The 19,037-nt window shown below is 34.2% G+C and overlaps 1 protein-coding gene across 1 annotated transcript in view; it reads left to right on the top strand.

Annotated features, from left to right (window-relative positions):
- The window catches only part of LOC114326679 (venom allergen 3), a 34,466-nt gene extending 15,744 nt beyond the window's left edge, over positions 1–18,722 (top strand). Inside the window, exons 2-5 of the mRNA XM_028275090.2 lie at positions 4,109–4,273; positions 4,383–4,464; positions 10,926–11,076; positions 18,410–18,722. Of these exons, the coding sequence (XP_028130891.1) occupies positions 4,109–4,273; positions 4,383–4,464; positions 10,926–11,076; positions 18,410–18,650 (639 nt within the window). The 3' untranslated portion in view covers positions 18,651–18,722. The remainder of the gene's footprint in view (positions 1–4,108; positions 4,274–4,382; positions 4,465–10,925; positions 11,077–18,409) is intronic.
- The last annotated feature ends 315 nt before the right edge of the window (positions 18,723–19,037 follow it).

Here is a 19,037-nt window from a genome sequence, read left to right as displayed (position 1 = left end):
TTTAAAAATGGTTAACAAATTGCATATACGTTGGTGTATTCACCAACACCGCAAAACTAACAAAATACGAGATGTACCTATAATGTAAGTGAACGAATATAACTCTTATTAACTCAAAAAAAAATAAACTGAAGTTACTCAAAAAAATAAAAAATCGATACTCTAAATAAAACTTATTCTTACCGTTCACTTACAACAAAAAAGAAAGAGCTCTTTGTTTATATTTATACCTATCTAACAATACTTAATAACACTCTAATAATACTCAGAAAAATATCTACATAATGTAAATGTTTATAGTTTAAATGATTACCCATTTAAAAATAAAAAGATAATCATTAACTTCATACTAAAAGTATGACCTACTTTTCAGAATGTCACTATCACAAACTGGGCGAAAACTTTAGGTCATTGAACTTATTTCACGAAAGCACACAAAATTGTCCTTGCCCTGGACATAACAAAGGCGTCTCTACTAATTTCTTCAATAAGTAAAAGATGAGTGACTTACTTAAAACATCTGTTAGAGGGTAGGATGGCCCTTTGTAAGCCGGCAGGCTCTCAAGGTGTGGAAGATGGTCATGAAGAAATTCAACTTTACGACACAGTCGAAAGAATAATAGTATTTAACAGTGTTCATAAAATAGCAGCTGGACAACATAATGCATAGGTGGAAGGTGGAAGGTGAAAGGTGGACCCTTTAAAAAATAGAAAACGCAATTGTACAATTATTGTACATACCAATAAACAATCATTAATACTCTTACCTGCCTAATCGGCGGGGCCCACAATACACGAACAAACTTGATCTCACATAATGACTATATTAACTCAACTCACAAATGATGCAGAATTTTGAGAATTTGTGGTTTTTATGAACCTTTGGCGTCCTTTGTTTGTGGTGGGGTTTTAACCAATGAAAATTATGGGAAACTGTGAGAGATATTCAAGAACAGATTTCCTTACCACTCGTAAAAGGGCTTAGCAAATCTAATACTTAAGATGACTTATGGGATGCAAGGCCCATATCATTCACCAGAAAGCTATTAAAGTCTAACGGTCGACTCTACTTGCGTCTAGAGAAAACCAAATACTTTGCTTCGGAGCTTCTAGACAATTGACAGCTCTCTGGATTTGGCGGGCAATTTGAAAATATATATATTGTACCTATACTACTTATACATCCTATACAACTTATACATCATTGAGTTTAAGACAGTAAATGAAAAACCTCACTTCGCTTGGTAGATTATCTATATAAATGTAAATGAAATTCAAAATATACTTATTAATCTAATTATATAGTACATATTAGCAATATTTTAAATAAAAAACTTTGTCATGTAGGTACCTTATAATAATATGTACTTATATGTATAGGATATGTTACTTATAGTTCGGTACCTCTTGGAGACTTAGCAATTTTACCAGTATTTTGAATTTCTCTATAAAATAATTAACCATAGGAAAGTTATAAATTACAGTCAAATAATTAACCATATTATAAAAGTTATATTATTACCACATCAAAAACAGTAGGTACCTACTACCAAAGAAAAACATAAATATTTCACATAATAAAAATATTCTTAAACAAAAATGATTGTTTTCAATTAATAAGAAAAACCTTAAAGGAAAATTTAGGGTTTAAACAAACCATCTATTACAGAAATTCAAAATACGGGTGTAAAATTTCTAAGTCACCAATAATTATAACTGTCAATTGTCTAGAAGCTCCGAAGCCAAAGTATTTGGTTTTCGCTAACCGCAAGTGTCGACTCTATCGATAGCACATATGTGTTTCTAAGAAAAACAACGCCGATAGGGACTCTAAGATCTAATCAGTTAAGATAAAAGCGTGAAATGAGAGGGACATGACCAAAATCTACACTGGGAAAACGTAAACGTTACAATATACACGTTGCCAATTTTGTTTACAATGGTTTTTACTGATATTATCTATATCGGTTACTGGTAGAAGTATGTTGCTTATGTTTTGTTTGGTTAAAGCTGCAGATTTAGCTAATTAGTCGACTTCTTCATTTTCTAATATTCCAGAATGTCCTTTCACCCAACAAATAATAATTGAACTGCCCGAGGAAGTAAAATCATAATATAGACACTTAATTTCTATCTCAATGTGGTTTAGATTTTTTGTCGATTGGATAGAAGTGATTTATTTATTTATTTTATGTACTTACATAAATAAATTACAATAAAATTTTGGTTTTGAACAGTTTTATTCATGAAATAATCGCAACAAATTGCACTCGATCTCTAAAATTATTATTGAATTTTTGCCCTCGTGACACTTTGACATAATTTCACTCCCCTTCGGGTCGTGAAATTAAAACTGTCAAAGTGTCACTCGGGAAAAATTCGATAATTTTAGAGCTCTTGTGCAATTACTACTGATAATTCGACGAAATTAAATTATTTTGACATTTTACAAGTCAGAGACAATGGTTTTGAATCGTCGTCATGGAAACCAATATCGTCGTCGTGGTAATCCGTTATATTGAAAGTTTGGTTTTGACAACCTTGTCAAAGAATTAATTTGTGTATTTTCACTCCTAAATAAAAATTGATATGACTCTATTTTTTGTGGCTTTTTTCCAAACGTACGGCTCTAGAAAAAATATTGTTCCTAACTCATGCGGCAAGTGTCTTCCCCGCACTCGACTGCTTGCCCAAACTCCGCTGTCGCGTCGTTCGGGTCAACGGCAGTCTCGTGCGTGAAAGTATCACTTTCCGCACTAGTTAGGAAAATAACTATTTCGATGTCATATGTGTAATTATGTCTAAAGTCAACTAGCCACGTATAAAAACTAGCGTTATCTCGAACTATCTCACAACTTAATATGTTTTCCATCTTTTAGATTATTTTGCCGTTTCTTAGGGCACTCATCACTGTATATGACTTAACTCATAGCCACCTTTACTTAACAAGCCATGAAGTTGAAACTTGGCAACATCTATTGGTAGACCGATTAATTCTGACAGTTCTCATTTGTTTTTAAATAATTTTCATTGTATTTACAGAGAAACTGAAATATTTTACAATATTTCGTGCTCCAAATTATAAAGAACATTAAAAGGTATGTTATTAAGATGATTTTAGTTCAATATAATATATTTTTATATAAACTTGCGTGCATATAGAAATCCGTCCACTTAAAAATTATGTCATTTTTAATGTCTTATACTTCCTAAACCTGTTGGCAGATTTAAGTGATTTTTTTAACATGTTATAGCCTAATTCTTTATCAATACCGCTGTAATAATACTGTTGCTAACCAGTTAAATTTTTATGGTGTACAGGGCATTTATACAATACTGAAAATAAAACCCAACTATAGACTCCGGTTTTCTTAATATTCTGTTTTTTTTTTATTAATTCGCTTATGTTTAACAACTGGATTTGTTCTTTATCAATTCAGGGTGTTTCTAAATAAGTGCGACAAACTTTAAGGGGAAAGGAACAAAACGCAAAATTTTGACGCCTGTATTTTAAATGTAATCATTTTTTTCGAATTCTGAGAAAACTAATAAGTATTTTTAAAAAATTTAAACGCAGAATAAAAGATTACTTTATTACCGAGGGCCGAAAGTCCCTTAGAATGAATAAAAAGTTTTTTTAATGACATATTTGAAACTAAAAATCACACTAAATTTTCTTAGTTTTTCACCCCTGTAACTTATTAAAATAAATATAGAAGTTTTCAGGGACTTTGGGCCCTCGGTTCTAACGTAATCTTTCACTCTGCGTTTAAATTTTTGAAAAATACTTATTAGTTTTCTTAGGATTCGAAAAAAATGAATCCCGTTTATATTCTTGTTATTGTTTTTTTTTTCTACAATAAACGTTACTAACAAGGAATTACTTTTAATATTATTTTGTACAAACTTCTAATTAATAATATTTTCTTGTTCGACTCAAAAAATACTATAAATTTTACCAGAATTTGTACTTTAAAATCGTAGTTTCGAAAGCGGTAGTCCGAAAGTCAGACTACCGACGTCATCAATTGCGACGTTGCCTTTTTCTCTTCATGGCTTGTAAAGTAAAGATGGCTATGCTTAACTACAAAATTTTTAATTCCTCCAGAGCTGCGGAGCTGGACCAGATTGCATAAAAAATTTCAAACAAATGTCATTGACTGATAGCGACCGACGACTCGTACTGGACGCTCACAATTATTTGAGAAATAAAGTAGCTACAGGACAGGAACCCATAGGACCTCAACCACAAGCGTCAAATATGAAAGCTCTGGTAAGAGGATATTTTTAGACTCTATCTATTCAATTAATAACTTATATGTCTCTGTTACTGCTTCAATTTGATAATATAATCGATAATCCATTAAATTTAAAATTTTTAGAGTTATAGCAAGGAACTGGAATATATAGCTCAATGCCACACAAACTCCTGCAAGTGGGGCCACGACGCATGTAGAAGAACTCGTAAGTAACGGTTTCATCTTACGTTTCTTATAGCAGTTGGATTTCCCGCTATAATGTTTTGTTAATAGCATTCATTAATTTTATAATTAACTATTTTCTATGGGAAATAAGCCACAATTTTACTAAAAAAATGAATTTATTAACGTTTCGAAGCCGTTAAATAGTTAATTATAAAAATGCCACAAGGAAATAGCTTCAGAACAACATTAATTTTATATCCCAGTTCCCAAAAAGAACATCTATTTTTCCAATTTATTAATGCTATATCCCGTCCTAAATATTTTAAAGCCCGCCATGCTTCTGAGTATTACAGATCATTGCGCAACATTGAATAATGTTAGAAAGTACCGTGATCCCCTTCAAAAAATGATTGGACTCGTCCAAAATGCCAACCTTCCCTTGAAAAAAAAATAATGGTTTCGTCCCAGAGCTTGTTAACGTTGCAGCATTAAGGGCGAAAATCGCTTTTTTAAATGCGCAACAAGTTCTCGGTGTGAGTACTCCACCGCCGAGAAGAGTTCAGAGCCTAGATTCCGCGCACTGTAGATATCTACATGTCGCTTTCTATCGATATTTGAATATCAAAATATTTGAATTTTTAGCTTTAATTGAATTATTTTCTAGTTTTGCTGGGTTATACTCTAATTGATAAACTAGAGCAAAACTAGAAAATAATTCAATTAAAGCTAAAAATTCAAATATTTTGATATTCAAATATCGATAGAAAGCGACATGTTAGATATCTACAGTGCATGGAATCTAGGCCCAGTTCTACTAGTAGGTTTGAAATGTTAAGACATTTCCGTGGAACTCCAGGTGCCACACCTGCCGGTTTGAATTTGTCTGTTGTCGCTAAGTTTAATCAAGAGAATGATTTGATCTATTGTTCTGTGACCATAGAAGAACCCCGTGCAAGGTTCCGCTCCATAATATTGGATTTTTACAGTGGAAATCGGGTACATACGCAGTAACATGTTGTGGCGACGTAGTTTGAGCCGGTATGGTGATGGTTGTTATTCTTCTAAAGCCCTAGTTGTTAGCCATGGATGGTTAATATCCCCTAATGATGTCCTGTAGAGATATTATGGTTTAAGTTCCCGTTGCAGTATAAGTATATGTTCCTGTTTCCAAGTATTCCAAGTTGTGCTTGTTGCCCCCCTGCACCTCGTGTCAAGGACACCGAAGTCTCTTTGTCTGATCTCCGCAAAGTTTTCGAAGCGTGATGACAGGATGTTTGTGTTTGGAAGAGTGATTTAAAAAGGTATGAGACGTTTTTCAATTTTGTAAGGATTCCAAATGGATATAAAGTTTGCTGGTAGAGTTTAAAAATAATAATAGTTTGCTTTGCGCATTTAAAAAAGCGATTTTCGCCCTTAATGCTGCAACGTTAACAAGTTCTGGGACGAAACCATTATTTTTTTTTCAAGGGAAGGTTGGCATTTTGGACGAGTCCAATCATTTTTTGAAGGGGATTACGGTACTTTCTAACATTATTCACTGTTGCGCAATGATCTGTAATACTCAGAAGCAGGGCGGGCTTTAAAATATTTAGGACGGGATATAGCATTAATAAATTGGAAAAATAGATGTTCTTTTTGGGAACTGGGATATAAAATTAATGAATGCTATTAATAAAACATTATAGCGGGAAATCCAACTGCTATATTCTAACAGTTTGTGCTATTTTAACGAATTACTTTATTTCAATCTTCATTCATCTCTTGTTAGGTAAACAAATCAACAGATTTCGCCGAAAGACCGATACAGAACCGAAGAAGAACAATACTTCTTCATATGCCATCTCTTCTAAGAAGGTTCCCATCATGGCAATTAGCACCTTCGATTCCGCTGTTCTAAAGAGATCAGCAGATGTGCTGATTGCTGAAACCAAGCTCTCGAATTGTTTAACCAGGAGATGTGTCTTCTTCTACGACTCCTTCTACCCTGTATTCTTCCTTGTATTATTAATTGCAACAAGTTATAACGCTCGTCCATCATGGCATATCCGATATATTGCAGTTTTCTATCTTTAATTGTATTTAAAACCTCTTTTACCATCGTTCCCCATTCTTTCTTAACACCTCGACATTCGCGACTCTATCCACCCAACTTATTCTTAATATCCTTCTGTAGGATTCGTTAAAGACAATCGTAATAAAAGTCCGTATGAGTCTTAACAGTTTTAATTAATAAAATAGACAATTAAATTATAGATACTATTAAGTTGACGAAATGTAAAAATGTTTGTGTAATTGCGAGCAAAATTTTAGGTGTTATTACAAAAAGAAATGTATTTTTAAATAATTGCGTTAATGAATATTATAACCCGTCATTATTGTCATAATACCCGTCTTAAAGCGTTTCTTTAAGTTGCGTCTTTTTCGATTATCCTAAATAACACGTCCGTCGAGGTCCTGATGTTAAAATCGACTAACAGCCTTGATTCCCACACTAACCAAAACCGTCTCCTTTCTTCCCCTCTTCATTCTTAAATCTAACACTATTAAAATTCTACTGTAATAAATTTCACTCCCTATTAGTAATAAAAATTAGTTCACAGAGGGGCGACTATTATTCTTACTTATGTCTTAAAGATTTAAAGTTAAAAGTAGTTCGCAACGGCTGCGGCTACCGTAGTAATCCCAATCCGTTCCACCCATCTGGGCCGACGTAGGTCCATATGTGTGAGACTCTTATTTCGTGCTCTTAATTATAATTAAGACAAATTATACATAATATACAGGAGAATTAAAATTTAAGATAAAATATTTACAAAGGGCCTAGCCGGGTAAGATGGTGAAAAGTGCCCCCAACTCGATTTAAATTCCATATAAGCCACTTTTTAGCACATATAGAGGAACCCACTTTCTGACAATTTTAGCCCCCTAGGTGGTCACGTGACCCCCCTAGAGCCTAATTAGGCTTTTTATGTTTTTATTTTTTATCTCAGCCGCATCAAAAGCTAGCCAAAAACTTTATTTAAAAAAGTTGTTTCAAAAAAATCTATACGAAAAATTTTTTGTTCATTTTTTGGCGGGAAATTTGAATTTTTAGAACAATTTTAAACTTTTAAATAACTCTGAAAAAAAAACTAAGACACTCGTTTTTACGAAAATCAATTATAACGTGTATTTTTGCACAATCTTTCACCCTGAATTTTTTCAGATTTTTAAAATTGGTGAAACGTACCTTTAAAAATAAAAAACCGCATTTTTTCGGTTTTTTTTTTTCATTTTTTGATACAATTTTATACATATTTTTCGAAAAAGGTAACACCGTCACGAGAATAGGTAAAAAACTGAAAAATAATTGGGGTTTGCTTTATAAATTTTTTTTGTAACGCTATCCATTTTCAAAATACAGGGCGTTGAAGAAAACAAAATTTTACACATTTTTTACGATTTTGCTGAAACTACTGGCAACATTGTAATAAAACTTGGCGGGTTTTAAGAGGTAGTTATTGTGCATGTTTTGACATACAATTAAGGATTTGATATTCATCATTGGCGCGCATAGGGGTAATGGTCTGAACTTTTTAAAGAATAAAGATAGTACGCCACTGACATATTTCAAATTAACAATCGTTTTTGAATTCCCCGTTCAATTTGTGACAAAAAATCTATCTTCTTATTTTTTCATACGACGCGCCATTTTTATTCAAAAAATAAAAGATCTTAATCCTTACAAAGCATTCGAACTTCTAGTAGTTTCTACATCTACATAACTCGTACATCCATTATAAAAATTAATTCGAATACTTTGGAAGCGTTAAGATATTTTATTTTTTGCAACAAAACGGCGGGTCGCATGAAAAAATGGGAAGATAGATTTTTTGTCACAAATAGAACGAGGAATTCAAAAATGATTGTTAATTTGAAATATGTCAGTGGCGTACCATCTTTTTTTCTTTAAAAAGTTCAGACCATTACCCGTATGCGCGCCAATGATGAATATAAAATTCTTAATTGTATGTCAAAAAATGCACAATAACTACCTCTTAAAACCTACCAAATTTTATCGCAATGTTGCCAGTAGTTTCGTCAAAATCGTAAAAAATGTGTAAAATTTTGTTTTCTTCAACGCCCTGTATCTTGAAAATGGATGGAGTTACAAAAAAATTTTATTAGGCAAACCCCAATTATTTTTCATTTGTTTACCTATTCTAGTGACGGTGTTACCTTTTTTGAAAAATATGTATTAAATTGCATCAAAAAACGAAAAAAAAACCAAAAAATGCGGTTTTTATTTTTAAAGGTACGTTTCACCAATTTTAAAATTTTTAAAAAATTCAGGGTGAAAGATTGTGCAAAAATACACATTATAATTGATTTTCGTAAAAACGAGTGTCTTAGTTTTTTTTCAGAGTTATTTAAAAGTTTAAAATTGTTCTAAAAATTCGAATTTCCCGCCAAAAAATTTAAAAAAAAATTTTTCATATAGACCTTTTTGAAACTTACAACTTTTTTAAATAAAGTTTTTGGCTAGCTCTTAACGCGGCTGAGATAAAAAATAAAAACATAAAAAGCCTAATTAGGCTCTAGGGGGGTCACGTGACCACCTAGGGGGCTAAAAATTTCAGAAAGTGAGTTCCTCTATATGTGCTAAAAAGTGACCTATATGGAATTTAAATTGAGTTGGGGGCACTTTTCCCCATCTTACCCGGCTAGGCCCTTTACACGTCTATAGGTCCATAACTCGAAGGCTTCTAATATATCCGAAATATCTTTTTTTAATGTCCAAGCCTCCAACCCATAAAATAATATGGAGAACACGTAGCATCTCAGAAGTCTTATCTTTAAAGGAATGCTGCAGAATACTTTTTTCAGTTTATTGAAAGTATTTCTTGCCTGTCCTATTCTTACTTTAAGCTCTTCCGTATACTCATTAATTATTGTACTCAGATATTTATATTTTTCAAATTTTTCAATTTATTCGCAATATTATTGTTATGCTTTCTTGGCGCTGTTGAGCTTTTGTAATTATCATAAATTGTGTCTTTTTTGTGTTTAGAGACAGTCCGTTTTCTTCGCTGACCTCTACCACTCTGTCAACCATTTGTTGTAAATCCTCAAGACCTTCCGCTAATAAAATAGTGTCATTGGCAAACCGTATATTATTGATTGGTCAACCATTTACTTTTATTACTTTAATTAGTTCTTCTAGTGCTTTCTGGATTATTTCAGATAGATAGAGCTTTTCATCGATTGTCATTTGTTTCGAGCTTCTGTCCAGGGCCGTAACTACCATTGGGGTAACCGAGGCAGTGCCCCGGGGCCCCGACCAAAGGAACCCTCGTTTGGTTGGCCGTGCATAGATTTTAATGAGGAAAATAAAAATATGTGTTTTAACAGCCGATCCTAACTAAATAATTTCAAATGACACAATTTTAAAAAGACCTTTTAAAATTTTTTAATTTTTCACTGCGGAAATTAGTCTTTTCAACTAAAATGCAATTTGAACAGAACAGGGACCTTAACATAAAATTTTAATTATTACTTAGGAAATTAGTTATTTCGACGTAATAAAACATAAAATGCCATTGTAAGAGGGAGTCCGGGCTAAGCCGGGGCCCCCGAGACCTTTCGTATACATAAATTGTGGCCGAGGAAATTAGTTATTTTGGCGAAATAAAAACTAAAATGCAACCGGAATAGGGGCCCCATGGTTCAACTACTTTGTCTTAACCAATGTACCTCTGACCACATCTTGGTACGTGAAAGGAACCACATATTGAAAAGAAAGGTATAGACAAGGTAGAATGAGCACATTAAGATCAGTCCCACCAGTACACTGACCAGCTTCACTGAGTAGTTCGCTCACACTGCAATAGCTTAAGGCACCTTAAGGTGCATTTAAATCAAAATGAACACGAACGAAGAAACGAATTCGTAGGTGTTCGCTTGGTTATTCGTTCGGTACAAAGTAAGACCATTTACATTGTAGCGAACGAACGCATTCGTTGATAATCTGTCAGCAATGTCAGATACAGATGAAGATGTAATCATTAGCTCTGCTAATTTTATAGTTATTGCAGGACATGCTGAAAAAAAAAAGAAAGAAGAAAGTGTTATTTTCACACAGGAGGGGAAATGCGCTTTCAAGGGGTTAAATATTAAACATTTTTCCGGACACCCCCTTATGCTGGGGGTAAATTCCCCAGACCTTCCAGTAGGGGCCCCCAGATCACATTTGCCCCGGGGGCCCCAAACATCGTAGTTACGGCCCTGCTTCTGTCATATGTTGTATAATCTGTGAATAATATTAATATATACACGGATTATACGACATATGACAAAAGCTCGAAACAAATGACTGTGAATGAAAAGCCCTATACACACTGTTTCAAATATTTTAAAGTAAAGCGATTACAAAAATAGTATTGTACAGTGCCTCACACACAATCACATGAATACATCTAAATATGTACAATTTGTATTAACACTAGTTCTTATATTTTTCAGCTGAATGGGGATGGGTAGGACAAAACCTTTTCTTAAGATCTTACAAAGGAGGTTCTATAACTACAAGAGATATGTTAAATTCGTCGATATATAGTTTGTACGACGAAGTTCGAGACTTCAATCCGTCGTGGGTTTCTTCATTCGATACCCAGTAAGTTATGGATTTTCTTAGTTTATAGACCTGGATCCCGCGTACCAAACAAAAGTTTATTAATAGCAAGCTGAAAATGTGTTGATAGCTTAACAGTGTCTAGTCGGACAAATTTTGATGTGCGGGAACACTCGAATAGAGGAGGTTTTAAAACTGTGGAACAGGTTACAGGTTTCGAACATCAAACTACGAAAATGTCCCATGTATTTTGTCGGACAGAACTTCCAATTGATTTGTTACCCTCTCATTAAACTCTCATGCAAAAATCAGACTGCTATTTACAACCAACAAAATTTCTGTCATTTGACATGTTCTACCTGTCGGACTTATTAAAATGCCCAACATATTTTTCGGACAAACATTTTTTCATATATTATATAAAGTTTGCTATTGAATAAACTTAAAAACAACCTGCTAGTTTTCACAATCATAAACTTGTCAGGATGACACGTTCTACAATTAAAATCACGTTCCACAATTAAAACTTCCCCTGTTCCAGTGTTCCCATACATCAAAGTTTGTCCGACTAGACACCGTTAAGCTATTAACAAATTTTCAGCTTGCTATTAATAAACTTTTTTTTTGGTACACGGGATACAGGCCTATTAGGTATACCAAGTACTTTACAACACTTAGTATATATCTACCCAAGTAGGTGACTGTGAGAAGGAAATATTATTCTTGAATAAATTTTTCCTCATTTGTTACGCCGGCCATGGCCTGAACAGGTAGACCTGTCATCCTATTAAAAAGGTATAATACCTGATAGTGGATGGCAGAAATAAATATCTTTCAGGCCAGATCATCTTCTGAAAAATACATTCGGAACTTGAATCGTCCATTTACTTGAAATATTTATATTCAATGATCCAGGTATACCTGAGGAGTGTATGTGCTTCTTATACCTGATCGGTCTACCAGTTCAGGTGTACCTGATAGTGAGTGACCAGTCTTATTCTTGAATAATTTGTCCTCATTTGTTATACCTTTTTACTGCTTTTCTAACATTTTATTTTTGAGTTACACCGGCCACTTACTATCAGGTGCACCTTTTTTTAATCTTTATAGAGGGGAGTCTGGAATCTTCAAAAGACATCTCAGTCTAGGACGCCATCTGACGGACCTTAGTGCAGGTTTCATTCTTCGTAGTCCCGGCCAGGCGCGGATCCAAGGGGGGGTCAATGGAATCAATTGCCCCCTCCTTGAGACATCGCCTGGTGTCTACTGACACTTTTTTTTAAGAAAGATGTTAAGGTTGACAAAAAATAGTGAGTTTTGTGTCCTGTTGATAACTGAATAACTGCAACATACTTAAAAATATGGCAGAATTCCTTGGAATCGAAAATTATTAAAAGTCTTTGGAACATAACAAATGAAAAATTCCCACAATAAATCTGTTTATTACCATCTATTCAATGCCAGAGACCAGATAAAAATAGTAATTGCCGCTGCTATGTTATGGTTATTTGTTTTCTAGAAAGGTTTGTATTGTTGACTGCAATAAAGTAAGCCGGTGGTCTCCAATAGACGCTGTAGGCTACGTACAGCATCACGCCGTAGGAAAATTATTTATTTTCGTTACTTTTAATAAACTTTGAAGGACAAAAACTATCTTATTTTCTAAAATTGTAATTCTAAAACAAGGAGTCCTAATAAGAGCCACATTTAGAAGGGTGTCCAAAGTATCATGTAACAGAGACTTAAAATTGGCATTAAGGATCCACCTACGTTTCTCGGGCTTACTGTGTGGTGTCGAGTCTTGGACTGTGAATAAAATCGATCTAAATCGCCTTGAGGTTCACGAGACGTGGTGCTATAGAAGAATTTTAAGAGTTTCTTGATAGGAGAAGAACAGAATGGCGTAGAAAGCTTGAGCAGGTCGAGGCCCTCTAAGGGCTGTAGCACCAAGATGATGATGATGATGATGGGAGGAGGATTCAAAAATCCACAATACTAGAACCTCTCAGCAAGACTACTGCGATTATAAAAAGCATCAAGAAGAGGAAGTTGGAGTATTTCTGACATGTAATGAGAGGTCCCAAATATAGGTTGCTACAAAATATTATGCAAGTGAGAATAGCAGGCAAACGCAGTGCAGGACTAAGAAGAACTTCATGGTTGGTTAAAGTGGCAGTATTAAGATAGCTATGACAGTAACCACCTCTCTGAAAGGATATGGTACAGGAAGAAGAAAATAACAGCCCATCCCGAAAAAGAATTCTGCGTACGCCAGTGACGAGAAATTTTTTATTTCATTGCCCCCACCTTGCAAGGTTGTTAGATCCGCCCGAAGTACTCTAAAACGCCCTCTCGTCACCGAATGCTTACCTGATAAACCAGACCCTCCTCTGTTATCCAGCGCTCCAAAATCGGAATGACCGTTGTAAGACCGACATCACTTCCGAAGCACTACCTTTATTTATCCACAGACAGTCAGCAAAGAGGAATTTCCCTTTTCCCTATTTCTTCCTTCCTTACAGTCTGGCTCACATAATCTGACTCACTAATTCGCCTCTTATCCAAAGGTATTCCCTCCTAACAACTTGAACTTACAATAACTTTCCCTCTTACCTTTGTAGTTGGTAAAGCTGTCGTTCTTTCTTCTTGATTACCGCACGGATATAATTATGTATACTAGTCCAACCTGCTATATTTTCAATCATTCTCTCACTGTCACAAAATTCACACCTGTTTCTCTTTCAATTCTGTTCCTTTCTACTATCCATTTGTTGCACTGTAAAGTCGTATATGTCAGTGTCTGCAGTATAGGTATTCATCCATGTCAGCCTTTCCGAACCTAAGGGGTAGGCCCTAAAACACCCGTGTCCTGTGAGCAACTGTGTTAGAAAATACCCCAGTCGCCTGTGAGCACAATCCACCCAATCTCTTAGGTACGGCGAGCAGCATATCTTTGTCCACTGTGCCACTCACGTGTTGTTCTATTCTTCTTGCCATCTTTCAATCCACCTCTCCCTTTCCTGTCTTCTTTCTGCCATAGTAAGCTCTGGGTCTCTTCTCTCATGTAGCTCTTTTGTTTCCACTGCTAACACATGCAGTGGAACACAACCAGTCATGGCTCACAAGGCTGTCTCAGAGACAGTTCTGGTAGGCGCATGCCACTCGCTGCAGACTTGTTCCGTCCACTCATGTCATGAGCCCCCTGTAGACCTGTATCTCTACTGCTCCACACACCAGACGGATGCCGCGTAGAGGACCGACTGCACAACAGCGTGCAAGGCCCCTTGCGGATTTGGGTCCCCCAAAGTTGGGCATTACCCTCCTAGTGATGTAAAATTTCCGGGAAGATTCAAATGCCGGAAAGTTTCCGGGAATATTGGAAACTTTCGGAAACTTATGGAAATATTGTATTTTTATTTAAATTCTTTCTCTAAAAAGTTGTTAAAAATTAAACGTACAAAAATACCGACTTAAAATTTAATTAACGTATTTAAAAAAAAAACTCTGAATATTTGTTATTAGTCATTATAATTAAAACTAAAAAAGTTATTTTATTTAGAAAAATTTTAAAATAAAAAAAAAATAACAAAAAAAACCGAAATTGATTACATAGGAACTTATTCAGGTAATGTGTATTCCTTATAGAATTAAAGCAGGAAATTTTTTTCTTAACTAATAATAACAAAAGACACTACAAAATTTTTAGGAACTATAATTATAAAAAATATAAATAAGTAAGAGCCTATTCTTGTGAATTAGATAAATTTTCTTGACACAAGCAGGACTCTGTATCATGAAGAGAATATGATGAAATCAAGACTCTCTGTCTTGATTTATCTTTCATTTTCTGATATGGATTTGGAGCCCTGCCCTGGTTCCAACAGATGAGTTCTAGAAGGACTCTCATCACATACCATTTTCCCATGTTTATGATCTTTTAGGAGTTTTTCATTATGAGCTATATTCATTGACTTTCCTGCTCTATGTATAGCCAGTCTATTTCTCCTTTTATTATGTATGAAAGAGTATGTGCTAAAACTACGCTCTGTTTCAGCGGAGGAAGCTGGTAACTCCGGTATTGTAATTGCCAAATCTTTAACAGGTTTGATGCACATTATTTGCCAACAGCTAATACAATCTACTGATCGGGCTGAAAGCCAATCCATTGATCAAAGGTCTGCTTTTGCACAGAACTTTGTTAGTTCTGTAAAAAAAAATTCTTTTTCGTCAATAAACTTTAGATGATTGGCTATTTTCTTGTCTATACACTGCATACCTAATATATGCTCTTCAGCAGTGAAGCTTTGTCCTGTTAAAGAAGGATCAAGTAAGTTTGCAGCATAGTTTTTTCTAATTTTAAGCATTCGTTTTCCTCAGACTTACTTACTGATTGGAAGTAATGGAATATTCTCGGTAAAAATATTTTCTATATCCTTAAATGCTTTGACAACCTGGGATATTTTACACATATTGCCTTCCAATAAAGTAATCGATTTCACAATTATTATTGGTGTTAGTACAATTGCTACTTTTTACAACTTTATCCAAAGTATTTCATCATCCAGACAGTTTTGTTTAACATTCCGTGAACATTTTTAATTTTCTCCCTCTAGTTATGAGCATAAGCATTTGTAAAGCACTTTTAGACGCAATAAGGCTATTTATACAATTAAGAATTGAACCCTACCTAGTTTTTACAGGAAGTTTTAATGATATAACCTTATTGTAGTTTTGAAGCTGGATTTTATTAAATTGGGCAGAAGATAATGTGAGAACTAGTTACATTTTTATTATAAAAATAATGAAGCTAATGTTTCAATTTTCAATTAAATTTAAAGTAAAATCAACAAATCATTCAACCACAAAAAGAAACTAAAAACAATTATTGGCAGTGGTGTAGGTCGTGTGAATGAAATAGCGCTACTTCCACGTCAATTCACGTCACGTCTCTGACTCTTATGTCCAAAAGGCTCTTGGAAATATTCTCAAAAGTTCTCTGAAATATTATAAATATTCTCGAGAATTTTTCATTGAAAGTTTCCGGGAATATTCGCGGTCAGGAGAATATTTCCATTTTTTATAGGCGAATATTCTCGGAAACTTTCCAATGTTCGCGAATATTCGCTTGGAAATATTCTCGACTCACATCAGTAACCCTCCCTATTAGTTACACCTGAACAGTCAGACCCGATGTGTGGCGGATCAGATTGCTTGAACGGCAAGTTATTCCCGTCACACACTATCAAATACACCTGACAGGTCTAACTGTTCAGGTGTACGGTGTACCTGATAGTGAGTGGAAGGCCTTAAGTTATAAAATATTGCAATTGAGGGGGCCAGACGTAAAAGGGTTTAAGTGCAGTTTTGATAGTTCTGAGATAATCAGCTTCAAAGTTGTTTGAGTTTTATAAATTCTAAGAGTCATTAAACTAAATATGTCTAGTGTACAATGTACTATAAAATGATAAAAATATAAGGGTATTTTATTACTCTTACTATATCCTTCCTTTTTTCATTTATTAAAAAAATGTACTTGAATCGGTACATGGCGATGATAAATGTTTAAATGCAGATGTTAACTACATATTCCTAATTATTTTTGTCCCAGCTGTTATCCACAGTGTAACTGCAACTGGTACGTTGAATAATACCTAATTAGTCTTCAAAATTTGTCACAAATCTAATATTTATTTACTTGAAATTAATCCTGTATTAGGTACATTCCATGTCAAATCACTCAGGCAAAAAATTTTGGATCTCCGATTTGTCTGAAAATTGGTATATAGCTTCTGCGGGACGTAAAAATAAGATATTTAGGGTCAAAAAATCTTCTTCTTCTTTTTTTCTCAAAATGTTATTTTATGCAATTTTACAGTGATTTGGTGTTTATTTAAACAAATATGCATTTTCTGCCGTAAAGTATCAATGAAAAACATAATATTTTGATAGAAAGGACTCAAAAATGTCATTATATGGCATTATAACAAGTTATTTTGAATCAAAACAAGTTTTTGATCAAATTTTATAGTGTAAAAAACGTTAAAATACCGTTTTTTACATTTTCCTCCATTCCCAAAATACATCATCATCAATTTGGCTGAAAATTTGCCCACAGATAACCAAAAGATAGGACTTTAAGTGGATAGAAGGATTTCAATTATATTATAATACCAAAAAAGTTACATGCAGTAATATCAGACTCAAAAGTATATATTAGTCCGGTCGGGATAGCATTTGACCTTAAATGCCGAGCTGCCCAAAATTTTATTTTTCTGATCTTTAGGGGAGTCAACAGTAGCCTAAATTTAAAATCACGAATGAATTCCTCCGTTACGTTAGCCGCCATCTTGATTTTAAAGGAGAACCTGTTTTGCTCAATATCTCCGCCATTTTTAACTTTTCGACAAAAATGGTAGGAACTGAAATTGTTCCAAATAAATCGTATTTACAATTATTACAATTTCTTTTTAACAATTTTTGTCGTGATGTCGATATTTTCGAGTTAATTGTACTTACAGTAGACGCCTATATTTTTGACTATAATATTGCATGTAACTTTTTGGTATTGTAATATAATTCAAATCCTTCTCACCACTTAAAGTCCTATGTTTTGTCTATCTGTGGGCAAATTTTCAGCCAAATCGATTATGATGTATTTTGAGAATGGAGAAAAATGTAAAAAACAGTATTTTAACGTTTTCTACACTATAAAATTTGATCAAAAGCTTGTTTTGAATCAAAGTAACTTGTTATAATGCCATATAATGACATTTTTGAGTCCCTTCTATTAAAATATTATGTTTTCCATTGATACTTTACGATAGAAAATGCAAATTTGTATAAATAAACATCAAATCACTGTAAAATCGCATAAAATAACATTTTGAGAAAAAAAGAAGATTTTTTGACCTTAAATATCTTATTTTTACGTCCCGCAGAAGCTATATATCAATTTTCAGACAAATCGGAGGTCCAAAATTTTTTTTGCTCCCAAATTGAGTGATTTGAAATGGAATGACCCATTAACATGTGTTTACACATTACAGAATACTAAAAATAGTTTTGTGGTAAAATGGTTCAAGCGCACTTAAACCCGTTTATTACTATTTGTTTTTACAGAATACTAAAAATAGTGTTGTGGTAAAACGGTTCAAGCGCACAGTTAAACCTGTTTACTACCAAAGCAAATTGCAATTGTTTTCAGTGAACTAAATGTAATGGCGATAGATGGCGACTGTAGGGCGAAATATGCTTAAATCGTTTTACCACCAAGTTCTAATACCATAAGTATGCGAATTTGTATTTAGAGTAAAATTTTAAAAAAGTGCACTTAAACCCTTTTACTTCTAACCACTCAATTCTTTTATTTTTTTAGTGGAAAAGAGATAGGCCATTATACAGCAATAGTGTGGGCTCGCACACGATATGTTGGCTGCGCAATCACTTTCTTCGTAGACGACAAGGGCTGGGATGTATATTACCTAGCTTGTAACTACGGAGAAGGAGGCAACGTTAACGGATGGTCAGTGTACGAGGTAGGAACTCCAGCTTCAAAGTGTGATGGCTTGCCCAAAAATTCGAAATATCCAGGACTTTGCGGACCTGATAATGTTTAGAAGGATTAGTCGACTGTATATAGCTAATTGTTTTCATAAGTTATCAGTTATAAAAATAAAGCAAATATTTAATTTTGTGTATCGTTCATTTGTGTTGTGTATTGTATTCGTGAACGGCCGTAGCTCAGCGGTAAGATCCTGGCTTTATAAGCCAGACCGCACGAGTTCTAATCTCGGTTACAGCAACGACATTTTCATTTCTAAAAATGATCGAGTCGTTCACCGTGCATCGGAGGGTACGATCGCCCTGGGTTTGTGTGTGCATCGACACTAGTTACTAAAAAAAGGGTTGAAGATGCAGTGGCGCCGGAACCTGTCCGAAAGGATCTCCCTGACAAAAATGCCAAATTCTTATTATTATTGCTGTTTTGACTTTGTTGACTACTG

The sequence above is a fragment of the Diabrotica virgifera genome, chromosome 9 (assembly GCF_917563875.1).
Source record: "Diabrotica virgifera virgifera chromosome 9, PGI_DIABVI_V3a".
NCBI classification, from domain to species: domain Eukaryota; kingdom Metazoa; phylum Arthropoda; class Insecta; order Coleoptera; family Chrysomelidae; genus Diabrotica; species Diabrotica virgifera.
This window is presented reverse-complemented; position numbering and strand designations above follow the sequence as displayed.